The 25,893-nt window shown below is 44.5% G+C and overlaps 1 protein-coding gene across 1 annotated transcript in view; it reads right to left on the bottom strand.

Annotated features, from left to right (window-relative positions):
• Window positions 1-17,393, bottom strand: part of PITPNB (phosphatidylinositol transfer protein beta) — a 117,806-nt gene extending 100,413 nt beyond the window's left edge. The window contains exon 1 of the mRNA XM_073629349.1: window positions 17,243-17,393. Within this exon, the coding sequence (XP_073485450.1) occupies window positions 17,243-17,262 (20 nt within the window). The 5' untranslated portion in view covers window positions 17,263-17,393. The remainder of the gene's footprint in view (window positions 1-17,242) is intronic.
• Window positions 17,394-25,893: the final 8,500 nt, after the last annotated feature.

Here is a 25,893-nt window from a genome sequence, read left to right as displayed (position 1 = left end):
TTATTACACAAAGATAAACCAAGTAAATACAAAATGCAGTTTTAAAATGATGGTTTCATTTATTAAAGGTAAAAAAAGCTGTCCAAACCTTCCTGGCTTCATGTGAAAAAGTAATTGCCCCCTAAACCTAATAACTGTTGTCCCACCCTTGGCAGCAACAACTGCAATCAAGCGTTTGCGATAACTGGCAATGAGTCTTTCACATTGCTGTAGACCAATTTTGGCCCACTCTTTGCAGAATTGTTTTAATTCAGCCACATTGCAGAGTTTTCCAGCATGATCGGCCTGTTGTAAGGTCATGATACTGTATCTCAATTGGATTTAAGTCCGGGCTTTCACTAGGCCACTCCAAAACCTAAATTTGGCTTTGTTTGAACCATTTGGAGGTGGACCTGCTGTTGTGTTTTGGACCATTGTCCTGCTGCATAACCCAAGTGCACTTGCGCTTGAGGTCACAAACTGATGGCCGGACATTCTCCTTTAGGGTTTTCTGGTAGAGCTCAGAATTCATGGTTCCATCAATTATGGTAAGTCATCCAGGTCCTGAAGCTGCAAAGCAGCCATAGACCATCATGCTACCACCACGTCTGACTGTTGGTTTGATGTTCTTGTTATGAAATGCTGTATTAGTTTTATGCCAGATGTAACGAGATGCACACCTTCCAAAAAGTAAAATTTTTGTCTCATCAGTCCACAGAATATTTGCCTAAAAGTCTTGGGGATAATCAAGATGTTTTTTGGTAAATGTGAGATGAGCCTTTGTGTTCTTTTTGGTCAGCAGTGGCTTTGGCCTTGGAACTCTCCCATGGATGCCATTTTTGCCCAGTCTCTTTCTTATTGTTGAATCTTGAACACTGATCTTACCTGAGGCAAGTGAGGCCTGCAGTTGTTCAGATGTTGTTCTGGGTTCTTTTTAGGGCTGCAAAAAACGATTATTTAGCCGATTATTGTTTTGATTAATCGGTTAATAACCTTAAAAGAAAGTGTGGTGTATAATTTAGTTGTAAAAGTTTTTTTTAAAAAAAGGCAGTTTATTCTTAAATATCTCTATGCAGTGGTAAATATAAATAACCAACTATATGGTTAGGGAGTCTCTATGATCCTTCGGAGGCCGGGCGCGATGTCACCACGTCACGCCCGGCCTCTGTATTAAAAAAAACGGCGCCGCTTCGGCTGGGAAGCGGTGATCGTTTTTTTTTTTTTTTTTTTTTTTTTTATATTTCAGGCTTCCCAGCCTAGAGGTGAGATGTGGGGTCTTATTGACCCTATATCTCACTGTAAAGTGCACCAGTCATGCTTAATCCTATTACAAGGGATGTTTACATTCCCTGTAATAGAAATAAAAGTAATCATAAAAAAAAAAAAAAAAAAAAAAAAAAAATTGGGGAAAAAAAGTGTCAAAGCTAAAATAAAGTAAAATTAACAATTAAAAATTTTTTAAAGCGCCCCTGTCTCCGTGAGCTCGCACGTAGAAGCAAACGCATACGTAAGTCCCGCCCACATATGAAAACATTTATTAATTTTACCACATGTGAGGTATCACCGCAAACGTTAGAGCGAGAGCAATAATTTTGGTCCTAGACCTCCCCTGTAACTCAAAACATGTAACCAGTCGCCTAAGGGGATTTTTAAGTAGCGAAGTTTGGCACCATTCCACGAGATGTGCAATTTTGAAGCGTGACATGTTAGGTATCTATTTACTCGGCGTAACTTCATCTTTCACATTATGCAAAAACATTGGGCTAACTTTACAGTTTTGTTTTTTTTTAAAGCACAAAACTTTTTTTTTTTTTTTTTTTTAAACGCATTCGAAAAATTGCTGCACAAATACCGTGCGAGATAAAAAGTTGCAATGACCACCACTGTATTCTCTAGGGTCTTTGCTAAAAAAACATATATAATGTTCGGGTGGCCTGGTAGGCAAGTGGTTAAAGTGGTTTTCCAACCTAAAAAATAAAAATCCATGACTGTGCCTAAAAAAAAAAAAATTTTTTTTAAAATTGGAATTTTTTTTTTTACTTACCTCTAAATGCCTGTTGCTAGGGGGTCCCTCGTAGTCTGCCTCTTTCAGTGCCTGGGCTGTTGACATCACTTCCCCCTCGGCACAGGAAGGACTCGGCTCTGCTCCCTCCCTCTTGTCAATCTGGGACCCATTACAGGTCCCAGGTGACTGAGCGGCCAATCACGGGGCACGGCGGCGCTCGCGCATGCGCAGTGGGTGCCAGGCTGTGAAGCCACAGCCCGGCGCCCACAGTTGCAATGCCGGCGCTGCCGAACGGAGGGGGAGATGAGCAGGGCTTCGATCCCCCGGATCGCTGGACCCTGGGACAGGTAAGTGTCCAATTAAAAGTCAGCAGCTGCAGTATTTGTAGCTGCTGACTTTTATTTATTTTTTTTTTCATGGGCCCTCCTCTTTAAGGGGTGAATCTGGTAAATATCAGACTCAGATAATTTTTTTTTATTTAAAAAAACAATGTCTTCCTTCAAAAAAAAAAAAAAAAAATTAATTTTAAGAACGTTCATTTGATTTTCGAATCGTTAGTGGGGGTCAAATCGACATTCATTTTCAAACACAGTGACGGGAAAATTTGGAAATTGAAAATTCCTTTGACCAAGAAGTTTTCTGACAGTGTGTGGGTTTTCGTGCAGAAATTACATTCATTTTAAAAACAGAATGTTATAAACAAGTGAAAATTTCAAACATTCTTTCATGCAAAGATTACTGTACAAAGATGTTTCGTCTGAATATTCTCATCTGAAAATTGATACACGAGGCCAGCATAAGGCTCGGTACACACCTATGCAGTTTGCTTTGATCTGTTTCTGCGGTGCATTTTGATTTTTGCGCACGTGATTTTGCTGCAATTTGCGTTTTTGCATTTTTTTTTTGGGACAATTTGTTGTTGGGCAGATTAAAAAAAAAAAAAAAATTGCTACAAAAACGCATTACATGCTTTTCTGCAGCTTCTCCATTGAAGTATATTGAACCAAAAAAGCACCGTTTTGCGTTTAAAAAAAAAAAAAGTCCCTGACACCTTCCAAATACACAGCGGCTGAAAAAAAGCATAGATGTGAACGTGTCCCATAGGAAACCATGTAGATGAAATGTAGTGCGTTTCTGCAAAAAGTACCAAAAAACACCTAGGTGTGAACCAGGTCTAAGACTAAAGGTCGACCGATATATCGGGCGATATTTGGCCAGTTTGGAGAAAATCGGCATCGGCCAATTATTATCCAAATTAGGCTGATATTGAGCACTGGCCGTACCTCTGCCAGCAGAGTGTGGAGAAGGGAGGAGGAACGTGGGGTTCCTCCCCCCTTCTCCACACTCTGCTGGCAGAGCAGCGCCGTGGTGTGTGAAACTGTATGGAGAGAGGAGCTGTCAAAATTGAGGTTGGATGTCGGGGGTGGGCGGGACCCAGCTATCCAACACCAGCCAATGGGATGGGATCTGGGCGGGCCGCTACATGTATATGGCCACGCCCTTTTTTAAACAGCCCAATCATTGGCTGGATAACTGCTGGGTCCCGCCCACCTCCGACATCACACTGAATTGTCAGCGCCTCTCTCTCTCCAGTTTCACACACCGCGGCGCTGCAGAGAGCATTCAGTTTCATACAGTTACACTATCGGCTGTGAAACCTGCCATTGCCAACCTGTGCCGTTTGCCAGTGCCACCCACAAAAAAAAAAAAAAAAAAAAAAACAGCCCAAAATATCGGCATCATATATCGGCCACCCCGATTTCTAAATATCGGTATCGGCCAGAGAAAAACCCATATCGGCCGACCTCTAAGACGTTTAGTAACATAATGGCGTTAAAAAAAATAAAATTAGCCCTTTGTAGTACAAAAAAAAAAAAAGCAGATAATCTCTACTGTAAGGGGTTCACTTTTTACTGTAGAACTGTGAAAGTAATATTTACAGTAGCAATTTGCTCTTTTTGTAATATAAAGGATTCATTTTAGGTTTATCCCCATTATGTTACTGGCCGATTAATTGATTATGAAATGAATCATTTAATTGGCAACTAATCGATTGAGCCGTCGTCATGCTCTTGTAGTTTTTGTAGGCCGGCCACTCCTGGGAAGGTTCACCACTCTTCCAAGTTATCTCCATTTGAGAATTATGGCTCATCCCATGGTTCACTGGAGTTCCAAAGCCTTAGAAATGGCTTTGAAACCCTTCCTAGATCGATACATGTACATTACTTTGTTTCTAATCTGTTCTTGAATTTTTTTTTTTAGATTGTGTCATGTGTGGCTTTTTGTGATGTTAGTGCCGGTTCACACAGGGGTAACACTACTTACAGCGCGACTTTGCAAGGCAACTTGGAGGTGACTTACAACGCGACTTCAAGTCGCCTCCAGGACAGGCGACTTTGATTGTAGCCAATCAGAGCTAATAAGCTCTTGTGACATCATTGTTGTACCTGGGTAAATTCTTTTCTTCTTCCTGTTAAGTCACTTCACTATAGATGAGGATCCGACTTCAAGGCGACTTCCATTGAAATCTATGGGTACAAGTCACCTTAAAGTAGTACAGGAACCTTTTCTGAAGTCGGAGCAACTTCAGTAGTGTACATTAAGACAGCTCTCATTAACTATAATGGAATTTCTGATGTCAAGCGACTTGAGGTCTGACAAGTTGGATCCCAAGTCGTTATAGGGTGATTCGGCACTTAGCATGCTTCACTTTGTCAGACAGCTTCTATTTATGTGATTTCATGATTCAACAGCTTTGGCAGTAATCAGGTCTGGGTGTGGCAGGTGAAATTTAACTCCAAAAAATTGTGGTTTATCACAGTTTATTCATGATTCAGCATGGGAGGGGGCAATTACTTTTTTCACACAGGGCCAGGCAGGTTTAAACAGCTTTTTATCCTTAACCACTTCAATACAGGGCACTTTCACCCCCCCCCCTCCTTCCCAGACCAATTTTCAGCTTTCAACGCTGTTACACTTTGAATGAGAATTGCGCGGTCATGTAAACACTGTACCCAAGTTACATTTTTATCATTTTTTTCACACAAATAGAGCTTTGTCTTGGTGGTATTTAATCACCGCTGGGGTTTTTATTTTTTACGCTACAAATAAAAAAAGGACCGAAAATGTTCCAAAAAATGCATTTTTCTTAGTTTCTGTTATAAAATTTTGCAAACAAGTAATTTCTCTTGATAAATTTTGACCAAAAATGATGCTGCTACATTTCTTTAGTCAAAATAACCCAAATCAGTGTTTATTTGGTGTTGGCAGTGATGGGGGTCAGACAGATTTTTTATGGGGACACTGAAATGTTGATAGGGACAGAGGCATCAGAGGTGCTTGGTGTACTTTTTGGGGTGATCTGTAACAGCTCTCTGTGTAAAATCATTCTCACACAGAGAGAGCTGTCACAGATCTGCAGATTCCCCCTCTCTCCCCCCAACCCCCCCGAGCTCTCACTGAGCTTGGCAAGGAGAACTGTCACAGAGACACGCGTCTCTGTTTAGATTGTGACGGCTGTGATTGGACATAGCCGTCAGGTGATCGGGAGGGCCAATCACAGCACCCATATCATAACAATCACAGGATCGAGCCGTGCTGCGAGCACTTGTTCTGAGGGAAGTTCCTGAATGTTCACTCAGAACGAGGAAAGGACCACCCGGTCGTTTATGTGCAGTGGCTGGGTGGGAGGTAATTAATAAATGAAATAATAATTTAAAAACTGCATCTTGGATTTACTTGGGTTATCTTTGTGTAATATTAAAATTTGTCTGATGATCTGAATCATTTAAGTGTGAGAAATATGCAAAAAAAAAAAAAAAAAAAATCAGGAAGGGGGCAAATACTTTTTCACACAACTGTATGACATGCAAGGAGAAAACTGCTCTTTCAAAGGCACACTGCAAGTGAATAAAAATCATTTATGGAAAGGACAAGTTAAGTTGATGACAGGGTCTCTTTTAGGCTAAGTTCACACTGGCATTAAAAGCAGGTGTTTAAGAGGCGTTAAAAATTGAAGCCTCATGTCGAGTCAGGAGGCATTTGAAGCTTTCAATGCCTCCCATTCAAGTCTATGGTAACGCTTCACAAACAATCTGGCAGGCAGTTGCGGTAAAGTTGTTGGGCATTAAAGTGGAGTTCCAACCCAAAAAAAAAAAAATTAGTAATGTGTTTAAAAAAAATTAAAAAAAAAAAAATTTGGAGAAAAATTTTTTTTTACTCACCTCACCTAAATGCCTGTTGCTAGGGGGTCCCTCGTAGTCTGCCTCCTTCAGTGTCTGGGCTCCCGACGTCACTTCCCTCGGCGCAGGAAGGGAGATCACCTCTCCACCCTCCCTCTTGTCAATCATCTGGGACACGTGACCGGTCCCAGATGATTGCGGGGCCAGCGACAGCAAGCGGCGCGGCTCGCGCATGCATAGTGGGTGCCCCGCTGTGAAGCCACAGCTGGTCGCCCACAGTTAGAATGCCGGCGCCGCCAAGCAGGGAGGGGGACGAGCGGGGCTTCGATCCCCCCGCATCGCTGGACCCTGGGACAGGTAAGTGTCCAATTAAAAGTCAGCAGCTGCAGTATTTGTAGCTGCTGACTTTTAATTTTTTTTTTTTTTTAAATGGGAATCCCACTTTAAGATTAGTTTATTTCCTGTAAGGTAATAGACATTTGTGGAGCAGTTTTAATGCGCCTTAATGCTCAAAACGCTTCTAAACTGCCTATAGGGCGTTTGGGAAGCATTTTTAAATTATTAACGCTTGTAAAGTGCCTGTCTAACGCCCATACTAAGCATTTGTTAGGTGTTACAAATTTAGTCGAGTGTGAACAAGCCCTTAATGCTTTGCAAACACTTGATGAATATGATGTTCTTCAAACCAGTTGCTGCATGGAGCTCAAAGTTTAAAACAGCCTGAAGATTCCCCTTAGGATGTAGATTGCCCCAGAAATGCTGAAAACTCTGTTTTTTACTACATTACCATAAAGAGGGATTTGTCTTTTTAGGCCTCTTGCACACTAGTATAAAAAGGCATACAGTTTTTTTTTTTCTTCTGTTTATTGCTTTAACAGATGTAAATACAGACCATCGTTTTTAATATGCCTGTAAAAAGGCACATAAACAAGCGCTGCGTATAGATAAGCAACATAAAAATATAGATATCTGTGTTGCCAGTCAGTATTTTACGAGTATACATGTAAATACACGCATACGACACACTTGATTAACCACATGCCTACTGGGCACTTTCACCCCCTTCCTGCCTAGACCAATTTTCAGCTTTCAGTGCTGTTGTACTTCGAATGACAATTGTGCGGTTATGCAACAATGTACCCATATGACATTTTTATAATTTTTTTTTCACACAAATAGAAAATTTTGGTACCAAAACTGAAAAAGACAGTTTTTAAAAAATATTTATATTTTTATATACAATTGTATTATTTTCCAATTATCATCAATTTAAATTAATATGAATTTATTGTTGGCCATTACTATATATATATATATATATATATATATATATATTTTGTACAAACTTTGATGTTTTTTAATATCGATTATTCTATTTGATCGTAGACTTATGTATATCCAATAAATTTTTTTTCACATTACATCGGTGCATGTTGCCTCCAAAGTCCCATTGAAGGGGGATTTCTCTTTTTCTTAATCATATCCTAGGGATGTGGCAACCACACTGTTTCAACCCTATATGGTGAAACCCTCCTTTTTGCTCAGTCTCCAACCATCTCTTGTATAGTGTCCTCAGTCTCTAACCATCTCTTGTTTCGCATCTGCAGTCTCTAACCATCTCTTGTAACGTGTCTGCAGTCTCTAACCATCTCTTGTAACGTGTCTGCAGTCTCTAACCATCTCTTGTAACGTGTCTGCAGTCTCTAACCATCTCTTGTATTGCGTCTGCAGTCTCTAACCATCTCTTGTATCGCGTCTGCAGTCTCTAACCATCTCTTGTATCGCGTCTGCAGTCTCTAACCATCTCTTGTAACGTGTCTGCAGTCTCTAACCATCTCTTGTAACGTGTCTGCAGTCTCTTACTTAAACACACTGCTAATAGTATTAGCAAAATTTTGATTCAGTGCACCGCTAGCAGACATGATATAAGAGATCAATGCAGCCTCACCAGTGCCCGTCACATGCAGCCTCACCAGTGCCCGTCACATGCAGCCTCACCAGTGCCCGTCACATGCAGCCTCACCAGTGCCCGTCACATGCAGCCTCACCAGTGCCCGTCACATGCAGCCTCACCAGTGCCCAGATCAGAGCGGCGATCTCTATGTGTCATGGAGCGGATTTGAATTGCCCGGGCCGCAGTAACAATGTCCCGCCTCCTGTGATCACATCACACTGATTCAATGTCCTGCCATTGGATCAGTGTGCCGTCTGTCACAGGAGGTGGGACATTGTTACTGCGGCCCCTACAATTCAGCTCCGTGACACACGGAGATCGTGGGGTGGGAAGGAGAGGAGGAGGGAGTGGAGGATTGGGCACGCCAGGACGACACTCCCGCAATGGACCCCGTCCCCTTTCGGTATCGGCTTTTTTTCCCCTTTGGCCAATACCGAAAACACAGTTTTCGGCTGAGAATTTTTTGGCAGCCAAAATTTTGATGCACCTCTACAAATAGAGCTTTCTTTTGGTGGTATTTAATCACCATTTTTTTTTACTTTTTGCTAAACGAAAAAAAAAAAAAAAAAAAAAAAAAATTTGAAAAACAACATTGTTCATAGTTCATTTTAAAAATTTGCAAACAGATAATTTTTCTCCTTCATTGATGTGCACTGATGAGGCTGCACTGATAGGGGGCACTAACAGGCAGTACTAATGGGCTTCGAGCACTGATAGGTGACACTGATGAGCACGGATTGGCAGCACTGTTGGGACTGCACTGATAATCCGTATGGATGTCCCTTTAACACAAGCCGGTTATTGGCACTCTTTTGCCCTGTACACACAGTCGGACATTGATCGGACATTCCGACAACAAAATCCTAGGATTTTTTCCAACGGATGTTGGCTCAAACTTGTCTTGCATACACACGGTCACACAAAGTTGTCGGAAAATCCGATCGTTCTGAACGCGGTGACGTAAAACATGTACGTCGGGACTATAAACGGGGCAGTAGCCAATAGCTTTCATCTCTTTATTTATTCTGAGCATGCGTGGCACTTTGTGCGTCGGATTTGTGTACACACGATCGGAAATTCCGACCAGGGATTTTGTTGTCGGAAAATTTTATATCCTGCTCTCAAACTTTGTGTGTCGGAAAATCCGATGGAAAAGTGTGATGGAGCCTACACATGGTCGGAATTTCCGACAACAAGGTCCTATCACACATTTTCTGTCGGAAAATCTGACCGTGTGTACGGGGCATTTCTCTCCGCATGCTGTCAGCATGAGGAAAGAAAAGCCGATAACCGGTTTGTGTTGACATCCGTAATTAGCTGTCATTGGCTGACAACTGATCACGTGGTAAAGGGCAGCTGTGATAGGCTCTTTACCCCGATCTGTGATCAGCTGAGTCTGAAGGACTCAGAAATCATAGGGCATGAGGGAAACACGATCACAGGAAGATATCCATGTACGCCTTCCCGACAAAGTAAGCCCACGCTGTAGCCGTCATTTGGGATTAAACACTACCTACTACCTACCCACGTTTATCGCGGATGGGTGGCAGTTCCAGGCTAAACATATGAGTATGTCATGGCTTTCTTCCTGGTTTTCAGGCACGTTACGCATGCCCCTGCTGATCTGTGCTGTGATTGGCCACAGCGCAATTCTGTCAACAGGTTACAGCCAATGATTTTGGCTGTAAACCTGCTGAGGCCAATCACAGCACGGATCTCTGTGTGGTTGTAAACAGAACACACAGGACTTGCCTGATTTCTTCCTCCCTGAGCTCTTTATTCAGGGAGAGAAGCCAGACAGATTCTGTGTGAGTATAAAGCCCCGTACACGCGATCGGGCTTCAAACAAACTTTTCCGTGGATTTCTGTCCAAAGGGCGATGGCCGAGAACTTGGTATGCATACAGACGGCAGGACTTTTTCAGCCAACTTTCACCAAATCACGTGATTTTTCAGCTCTTTACCGCCACCCTTTGGTCAACTTCTGTATTGTTGTATGATCTTTTGCATTGGTTCTGAGCATGCGTGTTTGTCCTATGGACTTGTGTACACACACGATAGGATTTTTGTTGCCAGAAAGTTTGTCTGTTTGCACAGCCAACATTTGTCCGATGAAAAACGAAAAAGTTTGTCCGATGGAGAGTACACACGGTCGCATGTTGTCTTAGAACAGGTAATTTGCATGTTTGTTGTCAAAAAGTCCGATCGTGTGTATGAGCCTTAAGTAGCACATATACACTTGCAAACACTTGTTCTGCACATTTAACCCCTCGATTGCCCTCCACAGTTATCTCTTCGATTGTCCTGTCACCCAGTTGCCATAGTACAGCATTATCACTGATCACTGTATTAGTATTACTATCAACGTCAGTCCACCTCTGAAGGAATACACTGTACAGCAAGTTTTCCAGCTTATCCCCTTGACACAAATTGTTTAAATAATCAACTTCTGTCCAAGCAGGGACAGTCACACACATCCAAATTCAGGCCAGTCCCTGCTACAACACCCAAATTTCAATCAGTCTACGGTCTGGCTTACATGCAGCTATCGTCCTAAACCCCCCAAACCCTATATCAGCACCTTCCCCTCAAGGACAGTGCATCATGGGAGAAAGTGAATGTCATGTGCCTCCCTATACCTGGAAATATGGGGATCGGGCTGATGAACGAGGTAGTGGGGAGCACAGGGAGGTCAAGCAATAATAGCTATGTAGTTGGGCTATTAAGAATACCAGCTAGAGTGCATCCGGAAAGTATTCACAGCGCTTCACTTTTTCCACATTATATGTTACATCTTTATTCCAAAATGGAATAAATTCATTATTTTCATCAAAATGCTACAAACAATGACAACATGAAAGAAGTTTGTTTGAAATCTTTGCAAATTTATTAAAAATAAAAAAAATCCCATGTACATAAGTATTCACAGCCTTTGCTCAATACTTTGTTGAAGAAGCTTTTGCACCAATTACAGCCTCAAATCTTTTTGAGTATAATGCTACAAGCTTGGGACAACTATTTTTGGGCAGTTTCTCCCATTCTTCTTTGCAGGACCTCTCAAACTCCATCTGGTTGAATGGGGAGCATCGGTGGACAGCCATTTTCAGACCTCTCCAGAGATGTTCAATCAGGTTCAAGTCTGTTCTCTGGTTGGGCCACTCAAGGACATTCACAGAGTTGTCCTGTAGGCACTCCTTTGTTATCTGGGCTGTGTGCTTAGGGTCGTTGTCCCCTTGGAAGATGAACCTTTGCCACAGTCCGAGGTCCAGAGCACTCTAGAGCAGGTTTTCATCAAGGATGTCTCTGTACATTGCTGCATTCATCTTTCCCTCGATCCTGACTAGTCTCCCAGTTCCTGCCACTAAAAAACATCCCTAAAGCATGATGCTGCCATAACCATTCTTCACTGTAGGGATGGTGTTGGCCAGGTGATGAGCGATACCGGGGTTTCCTCAAGACATGACACATGCCATTCAGGCCAATAAGTTCATTCTGTTTCATCAGACCAGAGAATTTTGTTTCTCATGGTCCGATAGTCCTTCAGGTGTCTTTTAGCAAACTCCAGACGGGCTGTTGTGTGCCTTTTACTGAGGAGTGGCTTCCGTCTGGTCACTCTACCATACACGCCTGATTAGTGGAGTGTTGCAGAGATGGTTGTTCTTAAGTGCTCCTCTCTCCACAGAGAAATGCTGTAGCTCTGTCAGAGTGACCATCAGGGTCTTGGTCACCTCCCCGACTAAAACCCTTGTCCCCCGATTGCTCCTTTTGGCCAGGCAGCTCACTCTAGGAATAGTCCAGGTGGTTCTAAACTTCTTCCATGTACAGGTGATGAAGGAGGCCACTGTGCTCACTGGGACCCTCAATGCTGCAGAATTTTCTGTACCCTTCTCCAGTTGTGCCTCCATACAATCCTGTATCGGAGGTCTACAGACAATTCCTTGGACTTCATGGCTTGGTTTCTGCTCTGACATGCACTGTTAACTGTGGGACCTTTATATAGACAGGTGTGTGCCTTTCCAAATCATGTCCAACCAACTGAATTTACCACAGATGGACTTCAATCAAGTTGTAGAAACATCTCAAGGATGATCAGTGAAAACAAGAAGCACCTGAGCTCAATTCTGAGATTCATGGCAAAGGCTGTGAATACTTATGTACAGTACATGGGATTTTTTTCGTTTTTTATTTTCAATAAATTTGCAAAGATTTCAAACAAACTTCTTTCATATTGTCATTATGGGGTATTGTTTGTACAATGATGAGGAAAATGAATGTATTCCATTTTGGAATAAGGCTGTAACATAACAAAATGTGGAAAAAGTGAAGTGCTGTGAATACTTTTTCGATGCACGGTACTTTGGCCTGAATGGGAAATGATAGTTATCAGACAGACAAGGTTTCTGTTCATTGCTATGGGTTGTCACAGCTCAACACACAACAGCAGCATTAGGCCTGGGGCAGAGCAGACCTGTACAATGGTATGTCTGCCCTGTAATCAGCACCCCTCAGGATTCCCACAATGGGAGCCTTCAGGGCTGGATGGGACAAACAGCCATCCATAAAAGTTCCCCTAAAGTGAATTCCAGCCTACTACACAAAACACCAGTCCTCACGCTTTAAAATACATACAGTGTGTCAGGAAATACAAACAGCCAACACTGCAGTAAGAAGTAAGCTAGCCAGGTAATCTGACTTTATTACAGGCCGAAATCAAATTCGGAAAAACAGAGACAGGCTGGGTTTTCAGAACAACCATTCTGTCATAAATGCTTCCCCCCGCATGTCAGCAGAGCGACACATGCGCAGCTCAGAGCACATTTACAGCACCCGCTCTGAGCCGCGGGGAAGTGATTCCTGTGCGCATGCGCTGAGTGATGCCATAACGACCCGATCATTGAAGTGACCGTGGAAACGCAAAAAAGAGCAGGTAAAGATGGAAGCACCTGGGGCCAGTTGGAGGGATTCATTTGACAGGTACAGTGCCTTGAAAAAGTATTCATACCCCTTGCAATTTTCCACATTTTGTCATGTTACAGCCAAAAACATAAATGTATTTTATTGGGATTTTATGTGATAGACCAACACAAAGTGGCACATAATTGTGAAGTGGAAGGAAAATGATGAATGGTTTTCAAAATTTTTTACAAATAAATATGTGAAAAGTGCAGTGTGCATTTGTATTCAGCCCCCTTTACTCTGATACCCCTAACTAAAATCTAGTGCAGTGATGGCGAACCTTGGCACCCCAGATGTTTTGAAACTACATTTCCCATGATGCTCATCCACACTGCAGAGTGCATGAGCATCATGGGAAATGTAGTTCCAAAACATCTGGGGTGCCAAGGTTCGCCATCACTGTTCTAGTGGAACCAATTGCTGATTATGGTGCGTTTTTCACAGGTCATGTGACTCAAAAAAATGCATCAAAAAAGTAACACGGGTGTGTTATAGATGCATTCTTGCTGCGTTTTCAATGCATTTTAACGGGTAGTTGTGTTTTTGGTGCGTTTTTTTTTAACTGACAAAAATGCAGCAAGCAGGATTTTTAACACCACGATGGAAGCAGAACGGACCAGTGTGAAGACATACATAGAATTTAAAGGGATGCATTTTTATTGAGCTTTTCTTGCGCTAAAGGTGCCAATAATGGCCAACAACAAACTCATATTAATTGAAATTCATGATATTAATTAAAAAGTAAACTATATTACAATTATATATAAAATAATACATTTTTTAAAATCTGCCATTTTCGGTTTTTGGCCAAATGCAGCCTGCGTTTTTGGTAACATTTCCATTTGGTGCACCTCTAGTTTTTACTAGGGGAATTTATTGTGTTTGCAGGAACACAAAATCCGTCCCTTCCCTGTCAGAACAGAGATCTGCCTTGCTTACATAGGCAGATCTCCATTTTGAATCTCTGCCCGACAATCAGCGGGTGCCAGTGAACATCCAGTGCCCGGCACCCGCAGATCAGCTTCCGCAGTAAATAATCACAGCAGAAGCTGCCCGCCGGTAGCATGCGTGCACCCCCTGTTGGCGAAAGTGCAGAATTATATATACACACACACACACGATTCTGCACAGGAAAGCCACCCTATAGCAGTAAATATGTTAGGGGGCAGTCAGTAAGTGGTTAAAGTACAACTGAAGGCAACTGACTTGTTCTGGATAGACTGGAGAGAGATTAGAACCTCTGTCAGTCTTGTATTTCTGTCTGTTTCCCTGCTGCAGAGATCTTCCCAATGGGACACATACTGACAGGGGTTATAACCCTCCCTTACTTTATCCAAAAATGGAAAAAACATTTTAAAAAGTATTTTACACCTTTAATTCTGCTTTAGGAGTTCTTTCCTCTCACTTTGGGGAGATATTCTTTGACTTCCTGCTGTGTCTCCAGGACCAGAAAATGGAAATCTCCTCAACCAAACAAAAAAAAAAAAAAAAAAGAAAAAACCTTCACCATTCCTTGCTTAATCCAAAACGAATAGAGACACGATTTTAGATTCTAGAGTCTAGAAACATTTCCTGACCGTCATGCCGATTGAATGACTTCAGTAACCTATTCTCTGACCTGCACAAAGAATTTGACAAACATAGGTGTAAATAAGAAGCAGCCAAGCAACCAGCATTTCTAGACGTTCAGCAACAGCCACCCTCACACTTTGGCCTTGTTTGCACTTGGAGGGTGGTAAAAACATGCAGTTGGGCCACTTTTATTTATTTTTTTTGGATAGTGCAAGAGAGGGTTATAAAACCTGTCAGATTTTTGTTCGGTATCTGTGTCCCATTGGGGAGATTTCCCTTCACTTCCTGTCCCATAGCCAAACAGGAAGCGAGAGGAAATCCCTGCAAATTAAAGCGGAGTTCCACTCAGAAATTTTTTTTTTTACATTATTCAACTCCATTCAATACCTAGATAGAACAACCTTTGGAAAAATTTTTTTTTTTTTTTACTCACCTCTTCAGGTCTGTTGCTCCCTCGTAATCTGCCTCTTCCTCTCCAAGGCTCCTGACATCATTTCCCTCGGCGCCTGTGCTCGCTAATGCTCCTGGGAGATGTCTGTCATCATTTCCCAGGAATCACTGGACGAGCACTTCCGATGAAGCCGCCCGTTATGATGGTTTTGTCAGAAGTGTAGGGCGCTGCGCCGTACATACGACGCATGCGTGAGAACGGGCGGTGCATGCTGGTAGCTCAGCTGCACCAGAGCCCAGAAGATAGTGCTTGTGGGCTTCACATGCCCACAAGCACTATGCAAACCTCTACAAAACAGGAATATAAGATATATTCCTCTTTAAAATCGGCAATCGAGCGCTGATTTTTAACACAATCGCGAGTGCTTTAAATATCTATTATCAACAAAACATATGGATATTAAAAAAAAAAAAAGTGGGAACTCCGCTTTAAGAGAATTCCTTGGGGACCCCCAGGTCACAAGAACTAGTGTCCCCATTAGATATTATCTACTCTATTACTTTCCTGGGGACATCCAAAAATGTAGGATTTTCCTTTACCTTCAATGGTAAACACGACACATGAAGAGGGTGAATCTCCTTAACAGGGACACAGACAGCAATAAAAAACTGACAGAGGGTCTCATCCATCTCCCCTCTATCCAAAATTATAGAAAAGGTCTTAGCTTCAGTTATATTTTAGGCTGCAAAGGCAGCAACCATGGGGGTACACATGCCACCACTGTTATACTTTCCTTATTGGCCTCAGCAGGCACTACCACCCGCCAAACGCAACCCATTCAGGTGAATGTGTGGAATGCATGCGGTTGTGACACTTAGGGGACAATGAGGAGGCAACATATCACCTCCTTACAGCCTGTCAAACATGGTCGCTTTTCAGAGGTGCAGCAATCCTTTCTCCTAGTGTAAACAAGAGATGTTAAAGCAGAGCTCTTCCCAGAGTAAAACCGGTTGGTTGGAGCATGTAGCTTTCACGTCTTAAAGTCCTGTCCAAACAAACTACTTATTTGAACCCCCCCCCCCCTTGGTCTTTAGAGGCACTGGTGATGTAACCAGGGCCTCAGACACATCCTGGGAAGGCTATGTCACCAATGCCTTCCAGGGAGATCTCCTTCTTAAACTGTGGCTGAATGCATTTTTTTTTTGGGGGGGGGGGGGGGGCTGGTTATCCCAAAAAAGACAAGTAACTTGTATATGACCTCCCCCAGCCCAGCTTCAGGGGAGAGGAGAGATTGCCAGCAATGAAAGGAATGCCTAGGCCAGTGATGGCAAACCTTGGCACCCCAGATGTTTTGAAACTACATTTCCCATGATGCTCCACTACACTGCAGAGGGCAAGAGCATCATGGGAAATGTATTTCCAAAACATCTGGGGTGCCAAGGTTCACCATCGCTGGCCTAGGCAATTATGTCACCTATCAGCTTACTATGGCACATCCGTTGTCACTCCTCTACACTGAACCAGCCTCTGATCACATGACTATAGGGGAGTATAAGCATCTTCCTTCTACAGGGGAGTTAGAAGGGGGAGAGCGGTTTTAGGCTTAGAGCCTGGCATTCCACCTTAATGTAGTCGGCACTTTATCATCCACCTTCTGCCAAGATCTTTTTCTGTTTCCGGAGAGGGGTGTAAACATCAGAACTGCCTCCCTTCCTGTCCCAGTGACACCATGACAAGGACTGAGGTGTCACCCAGACAGGAAGACACACAGCAATACAAAGTTCTCAGAGGTATAAACCCTGCAGCGCTCTACTCAATGTGCTTTGTTGTTTTCCCTATGAGCAGTGACACCAGGACAGGAAGTGAGATTAAATCACCCCAATGGGGACACAGCCAGCAATAGAACAGATGCACTGCCCCCGGGTACACAGTTATGTGGGGTTTCCTAAACCCTTAGGTGAGAGTCTGTAGACTAGAGCAGAGTGAATGGACGGTGTCCAGCATGGGCCATGATAATGCAGCGTCCATATCCGTGCTGTCAGTGTGATGACGCCAGTCAGGTGAATGAGAGTGCAGTGTCAGTGATAGAAGAGAGCCAGACACCGGTATCCCGGCCATACTTCTCTGTCCTCTCAGACACACACACACAGCCATTCCCCGGAGCCCCGGCTCCCCCCGCCCGCCACCTCCCGGCCCGCCACTTACAATTCCTTGATTAACACCATTCTCCGCAGCGACCGCCGCAGCTCCTGTGCGGCACCGACGTCACACGACGCTTTCCGGGAGAGCGGACGCTGCGCCGGCACACGCCCTCCCAGCACACGGAACCACGCCCCGTCGCTTTCTTCATTGGTCACAGGTCACGGCCTGAGCGCACAGCTCCGCCTAGTGGTTCCACCAGCCGCGCCCATACAACGCTGATTTGTTAGAAGGCTGACATGTGTCAGAGCTGTATGCGGAGAGGGTGAGCGGTGTCAGTGTGGGCCGACCGGCTACGAGCTGATAGAGACCTGATAGATACCTCTACCGGAAATCCATCCTCCTTCTCTGGACGGAGAAGGTGTCTATGGTTTATTCCAGGATACTGAGCCATGGAGATGGATGGTACCATACAGACAGAGGACCATGACATTGTGATCTGGAGCTTCACAGAGAAACCGCTTTCTGAGCTTTCCCCCTGGCCTGGAGTGCTGAGACAGGTGTCCCTGGTGACATTGTGTACTTATCAGTGAGGGAGCCACACATGACAACAGCAAGGTTTATGCTGCATTATTTGGTAATCCTAGAACTGGCAGCTTGTCACCAGCACATAGGTGTGTGTACGGGGTGTGCCTGGGAACACCATCACCACATGCAGTGCACACCCCCCCCAAAAGTCATACATCACAGGTCTGTTTAGACCCACATATTTCACCCAAGGCTCCTAAAAATAAATAAAACTGTTAAAAATTATAAACAAAATAATAAAAAACGATTGACACCATATTGACGCCCTACTTACTGACACCATCCACTGTCCTATTGATACCAACCACTACTGTACTAACACCTTCTACTGCTCTAATGACACCATCCACTGTTTTACTGACACTTTCTACTGCCCTACTAACACCTTCTACTGCTCTACTGACACCATCCACTGTCCTACTGATACCAACCACTGCTCTACTAACATCTTCTACTCCCCTACTGACACCGTCCACTGCCCTACATACTGACACCAACCAATGTTCTACTTACACCGTCCACTGCCCTACCGACACCATCCACTTTTTCTATTGATACCAACTACTGCTCTACTAACACCTTCCACTGCCCTACTAACATAGTCCACTACCCTACTGACTGACACCATCCACTGTCCTACTGACACCATCCACTGTCCTACTGACACCATCCACTGTCCTATTGACACCAACTACTACTCTACTAACACCTTCTACTGCCCTAATTACACCATCCACTGTTTTACTGACACTTTCTACTGCCCTACTAACAAAGTCCACTGCTCTACTGACACCATCCACTGTCCTACTGATACCAACCACTGCTCTACTAACATCTTCTACTCCCCTACTGACACCGTCCACTGCCCTACATACTGACACCAACCAATGTTCTACTTACACCATCCACTGCCCTACCGACACCATCCACTGTCCTATTGATACCAACTACTGCTCTACTAACACCTTCCACTGCCCTACTAACAGAGTCCACTACCCTACTGACTGACACCATCCACTGCTATACTGACACCATCCACTGTCCTATTGATACCAACTACTACTACTACTCTACTAACACCTTCCACTGCCCTACTAACAGAGTCCACTACCCTACTGACTGACACCATCCACTGCCCTACTGACACCATCCACTGCCCTACTGACACCAACTACTGCTCTACGAACACCTTCTACTGCCCTACTAACAGAGTCCACTACCCTACTGACTGACGCCATCCACTGCTCTGCTGACATGTCCACCGCCCTACTAACATCCTCCACTGCCCTCCTGTCACCGCCCATGTTTTAATACATTTTTTTTTACATTTTTTATTTCCAAAAAATACAGGACAATAGTATAAAAAAAAAAAAAAAAAAAACAACGAAAATTGTGGTGTTACCTCATCACAATATCAGTATAAATAACACGTAACGATTGAAGATTAGTATCCAACATACTGTATATATAATCAGTCCATAACATAAAGTTCATAATCAAGGTTGCATTAGTGCTGGCAAAGTGAAAACATTCATTGTAATCAATAGAGATATTACAACTTTTCTTGGTCTAAGCGTTGATGAAATGTCTCCCAAACCAGGACTTAGTTATAATTTCAGAGTATACCAAGTGTATGCTTCTACAAAAAACAAAAATAAAAGAAATGAATAATAAACTAAAAGTATTTGGGTAGAGAATCTCAAAGAAATATTAGGGATGCACCGAATTGTTTTTTTGGTGCCGAAACCGATACCGGAAATAAATCTTCCTTGATCCCGAAAACCGATACCGAAACAACACCGATACCGAAAGTGACTGTTTTTACAAATATTTTTATACAGGAGATGGTCAGCGACTGCAGAGATGGTACAGAAGATGGTCTGTGACTGCAGAGATGGTACAGGAGATGATCAGAGACTGCAGAGATGGTACAGGAGATGATCAGAGACTGCAGACATAGTACAGGAGATGATCAGAGACTGCAGAGATGGTCAGAGACTGAGGACATGGTACAGGAGATGGTCAGAGACTGAGGACATGGTACAGGAGATGGTCAGAGACTGCAGAGATGGTACAGGAGATGGTCAGAGACTGCAGAGATGGTCAGAGACTGAGGACATGGTACAGGAGATGATCAGAGACTGCAGAGATGGTACAGGAGATGGTCAGAGACTGCAGAGATGGTCAGAGACTGAGGACATGGTACAGGAGATGGTCAGAGACTGCAGAGATGGTCAGAGACTGAGGACATGGTACAGGAGATGATCAGAGACTGCAGAGATGGTACAGGAGATGGTCAGAGACTGCAGAGATGGTCAGAGACATGGTACAGGAGATGGTCAGAGACTGAGGACATGGTACAGGAGATGGTCAGAGACTGCAGAGATGGTCAGAGACTGAGGGCATGGTACAGGAGATGGTCAGAGACTGAGGACATGGTACAGGAGATGGTCAGAGAGACTGCAGACATGGTACAGGAGATGGTCAGAGAGACTGCAGACATGGTACAAGAGATGGTCAGAGACTGCAGACATGGTACAGGAGATGATCAGATACTGCAGACATGGTACAGGAGATGGTCAGAGACTGCAGAGATGGTCAGAGACTGAGGACATGGTACAGGAGATGATCAGAGACTGCAGAGATGGTACAGGAGATGGTCAGAGACTGCAGAGATGGTCAGAGACTGAGGACATGGTACAGGAGATGGTCAGAGACTGCAGACATGGTACAGGAGATGATCAGAGACTGAGGACATGGTACAGGAGATGGTCAGAGACTGCAGACATGGTACAGGAGATGGTCAGAGACTGGGGACATGGTACAGGAGATGGTCAGAGACTGGGGACATGGTACAAGAGATGGTCAGAGACTGCAGACATGGTACAGGAGATGGTCAGAGACTGCAGACATGGTCAGAGAGTCGGACATGGTACAGGAGATGGTCAGAGACTGCAGACATGGTACAGGAGATGGTCAGAGACTGGGGACATGGTACAAGAGATGGTCAGAGACTGCAGACATGGTACAGGAGATGATCAGAGACTGCAGACATGGTACAGGAGATGGTCAGAGACTGAGGACATGGTACAGGAGATGGTCAGAGACTGCAGAGATGGTCAGAGACTGAGGACATGGTACAGGAGATGATCAGAGACTGCAGAGATGGTACAGGAGATGGTCAGAGACTGCAGAGATGGTCAGAGACTGAGGACATGGTACAGGAGATGGTCAGAGACTGCAGACATGGTACAGAAGATGATCAGAGACTGAAGACATGGTACAGGAGATGGTCAGAGACTGCAGACATGGTACAGGAGATGGTCAGAGACTGCAGACATGGTACAGGAGATGGTCAGAGACTGGGGACATGGTCAGAGAGTCGGACATGGTACAGGAGATGGTCAGAGACTGCAGACATGGTACAGGAGATGGTCAGAGACTGGGGACATGGTACAGGAGATGGTCAGAGACTGGGGACATGGTCAGAGACTGCGGGCATAATACAAGAGATCATTGCAGCCTCGCCAGTGCCCATCAGATGCAGCCAGCCAGTGTCCCCGGTAGTGCAGCCAGTGTCCTCATTCCATCAGTGTCCCCAGTAGTGCAGCCAGTGTCCCCAGTAGTGCAGCCTGTGTCCCCATTGCAGCCAGTGTCCCCAGTAGTGCAGCCTGTGTCCCCATTGCAGCCAGTGAAGGGAGAGAGCTGCCGCCGCCTCTTTGATTACAGCGCTGGGAACATCACAGCTTTCATTTCAATAGCTGTGTGTTCCCCGCTGCGCACCGTCACATACAGCCCCTCCCACTTGTCCGGGCACTTTGATAGACAGATCACCCGTCCAATGGTACAGGAGATGGTAGAGACTGAGGACATGGTACAGGAGATGGTCAGAGACTGGGGACATGGTCAGAGAGTCAGAGACTGCAGACATGATACAAGAGATCATTGCAGCCTCACCAGTGCCCGTCAGATGCAGCCAGCCTGTGTCCCCGGTAGTGCAACCAGTGTCCCCATTGCAGCCAGTGAAGGGAGAGAGCCGCCGCCGCCTGTTTGATTACAGCGCCGGGAACATCACAGCTTTCATTTCAATAGCTGTGTGTTCCCCGCTGCGTGCCGTCACATTCATCCCCTCCCCCTTGTCCGGGCACTTTGATAGACAGATCATCCGTCCAATGGTACAGGAGATGGTCAGAGACTGAGGACATGGTACAGGAGATGGTCAGAGACTGGGGATATGGTCAGAGAGTCAGAGACTGCAGACATGATACAAGAGATCATTGCAGCCTCACCAGTGCCCGTCAGATGCAGCCAGCCTGTGTCCCCGGTAGTGCAGCCAGTGTCCCCATTGCTGGTATTTTGCCCCGCCCATTTTTCCTTCTATCCTGACAAGTGCTCCAGTCCCTGCTGCAGAGAAACTCCCCCATAACAGGATATTACCACCTCCATGCTTTGCTGTAGGAATGATGTTATTTGGATGGTGAGCTGTATTGGATTTCCCTCCAACATATATCGTTTGGTGTTGAGGTAAAAAAATTTACATTTTAGTCTCATCTGACCACCTTAAAACGCACCTTGAAGATTCCGAGGCCACATGGAAAAAGGTGTTATGGTCAGATGAGACTACAATTGAATTATTTGGCCTCTATACCAAACAATATCTCTGGTGGAAATCTTATACAGCTCACCATCCAAATATCTCAGAATAAAACACACACACACACACACACACACCTCACATTTTTGTAAATGTTTTATTATATCTTTTCATGTGACACTGAAGAAATGATACTTTGCTACAATGTAAAGCAGTGAGTGTACAGCTTGTATAACAGTGTAAATTTGCCGTCCTCTCAAAATAACTGAACACACAGCCATTAATGTCTAAACCGCTGGCAACAAAAGTGAGTACACCCCTAAGTGAAAATTTCCAAATTGGGCCCAAAGTGTCAATATTTTGTGTGGCCACCATTATTTTCCAGCACTGCCTTAACCCTCTTGGGCATGACGTTCACCAGAGCTTCAGAGGTTGCCACTGGAGTCCTCTTCCACTACTCCATGGTGACATCACAGAGCTGATGGATGTTAGAGACCTTGCGCTCCTCCACCTTCTGTTTGAGGATGCCCCACAGATGCTCAATAGGGTTTAGGTCTGGAGACATGCTTGGTCAGTCCATCACCTTTACCCTCAGTTTCTTTAGCAAGGCAGTGGTCCTCCTGGAGGTGTGTTTGGGGTCGTTATCATGTTGGAATGCTGCCCTGCGGCCCAGTCTCCTAAGAGAGGTTATCATGCTCTGCTTTAGTATGTCACAGTACATGTTGGCATTCATGGTTCCCTCAATGAACTGTAGCTCCCCAGTGCCGGCAGCACTTATGCAGCCCCACACCATGACACTCCCACCACCATGCTTGTCCTGTTAAACCGCTGTATGGTCTTGGCCACCATGCTGCAGCTCAGTTTCAGGGTCTTGGCAATCTTCTTATAGCCTAGGCCGTATTTATGTAGAGCAACAATTCTTTTTTTCAAATCCTCAGAGAGTTCTTTGCCATGAGGTGCCATGTTGAACTTCCAGTGACCAGTATGAGAGAGTGAGAGCAATAACATCAAATTTAACGCACCTGCTCCCCATTCACACCTTTAAGACCTGTGACCTTGTAACACTAATGAGTCACATCACACTGGGGAGGGAGAATGGCTGATTGGGCCCAATTTGGACATTTTCACTTAGGGGTATACTCACTTTTGTTGCCAGCGGTTTAGACATTAATGGCTGTGTGTTGAGTTATTTTGAGGGGACAGCAAATTTACACTGTTATACATGCTGTACACTCACTACTTTACATTGTAGCAAAGTGTCATTTCTTCAGTGTTGTCACATGAAAAGATAGAATAAAATATTTACAAAAATATGAGGGGTGTACTCACTTTTGTGAGATACTGTATATATACTGTGGCATGGGGGATTGTTCAGCTCAGTGGTAAATGCGTTTTCATGTAGGGAGTCCACATCAGACAGGCGTTTATAGTTAAGGGCCTGGTAGCCCACGTTTATTAAATGATAAAAACAAAACAAAAGTCCATTCAGGAATCCCACACAGGGGTTTAAACGTCATTCAGACACAACTGAAAATACAAGCCCACCTGGCTACTCTTCAACAGCACTGCTGCTAAAGGTACTGGTCCCTCAGACCACCAGCTCTTCCAGCAATCAAACCACAATAAACGTCTGCTCTACCAAGCCTTACTGTGCCCATAGACTGACCAGTCCTTGGTCTTGTAGTAAGTGTTCTTACAAATGCAAATCCTTTATATCCAACATCAGGGATGAGCAGCCATGCTCCTAGATGTCTCCTCACATGGAGACACACTCTCTCTCTCTCTGAGAGCTAGGACCAGGTGCCTTAATCAAGACCTGAACAGAAAACCTTAAACTGTGGTCCACGGACTTGGGAGTCTGACCCACCCGGATCTCTATCAAGATTCCCAATAAAACCAGCCTCAGAATGGACTTTACCAATACAGGGTAAATAACTATCCTTCTTTACCCTGAAGTCTTTGCTGGAATTATTTTAGATTGCAAATCTAAGAATCCGTGGAGGAACATTTATCCCCATCAGTCACTTTTCCTGTAAATTTTAACCTGTTTTACAGGCACCCTGCTACAATACACAAACAATTATGCAATAGGCTGCAGACACCTATTGACCAGCAACAGGATCCAGTGGGCCATTTGTCTCATTTTACAGTGGTTTTCAGACACTTGCATAAAGATGTTTGATACACATTGGTCCTTCTCAGTGCAAGGGATGGAACACATGAATCTATGAAGTGGGGCTCATAGCTAGTCTGTAGGACCCTGATGTAGCTAGGGTTGCCACCTTTTCTTCAAGCCAAACCCAAACACTTATGCGGTGCACAGCATTTTTTTTTTTTTTTTTTTTTTAAGGGCGAACGCTGTGGACTCTGGTGCAAAGGGGAACTCTGATGTAATTGGGTTTCTGCTCACCAAGGCTCCCACTTACTTTAGAGTTCCCAGCATTCCCCCTTAAATCATTGTTCGGAAAGACCCTCTTACATCAGAGTCCCCCTTACCTTAGTGTACTTGCTCAGAGGCAGGAGAGAGAGAAGGAATGAAGGGGGGAGACTTCAGTCACAGACATTGGATGGTGAGCTCACTCACCCGAGGATGGAGGCTCAGGCATCGACATCTTTCATCCACAATGTATCTTCTGGCTGCTGAGCTTCAAATTTCTAGCGCACCCATCCCTTCCCTGAGGCACAGAACACCGGGGATTTGAGTGTGGGTGAGCAGACAGAGGGGTAAGGGTGGGAGGAGCAGATTGAGCCCTCTCTCCTCTCCTGTCCATGGTGGGGCCCGTGCACACACTTATGTACTTGGTGGTTGTGGTACTCAGTTACTTGGGGAACTGCAGGCCATTATGAATAATGTGTCCGGGTTTCAGGCAGTCTGAAACCTGGACACAGGATTCAAAACCCGGACTGTCTGGGTCAATCCCGGACAGATGGCAACCCTAGATGTAGCCTCACCTTATCAGATTGAGCGGCAGTCCTTGGTTTAGCCACTAGAGATCTCCCTGTCTAGTTGAAGCAGTATTTAAAGAACAATTTCATGTTTAATGTTGTTTTTAATAGTTCTTGACACCATCTGCCTGCTTCTCCACCTTGGCCAATCAGAAAAGACCTTGTATTTATGGAAAAATACAGCGCTTAGTTGGCCAGGTGGGATTCATCAGACCAGATTAGAAGGTCAATTGGAATGTTGCTATCAATGTGTGGTCTGGGTTCGTTCGCTGTGTAGCTCAGCAGCAGCCTCCTCTACCTCTCCTTAGATGGCCCCTCACTAGTACTGACCAATCTGCAAACAGGCAGGTGCCACCTGACTTCCTGGAGGTGAAGGAGGTAGGGGAGGGATCTCTTTGTGAGTGTGTGAGTCCCTGTGAGTGTGTCTGTGATTACCTAACGCCACTACCGCGTTTCCACAGTGAACCGGCTACTCTCAGCTGTCTGTGACAGAGCCTAATTTTCGGGATTCTGCCCAGGACAAACTCTAAGCAGAACATCTTTCAGATTTTCGTGACTATCCCGGGCATTTCGGAACTGTTGGCAACTA

The sequence above is a fragment of the Aquarana catesbeiana genome, linkage group LG01 (genome assembly GCF_042186555.1).
Source record: "Aquarana catesbeiana isolate 2022-GZ linkage group LG01, ASM4218655v1, whole genome shotgun sequence".
Lineage (NCBI taxonomy): Eukaryota > Metazoa > Chordata > Amphibia > Anura > Ranidae > Aquarana > Aquarana catesbeiana.
The sequence above is the reverse complement of the archived record's forward strand: the minus strand, read 5'-3'. Positions and strand labels throughout refer to the sequence as shown.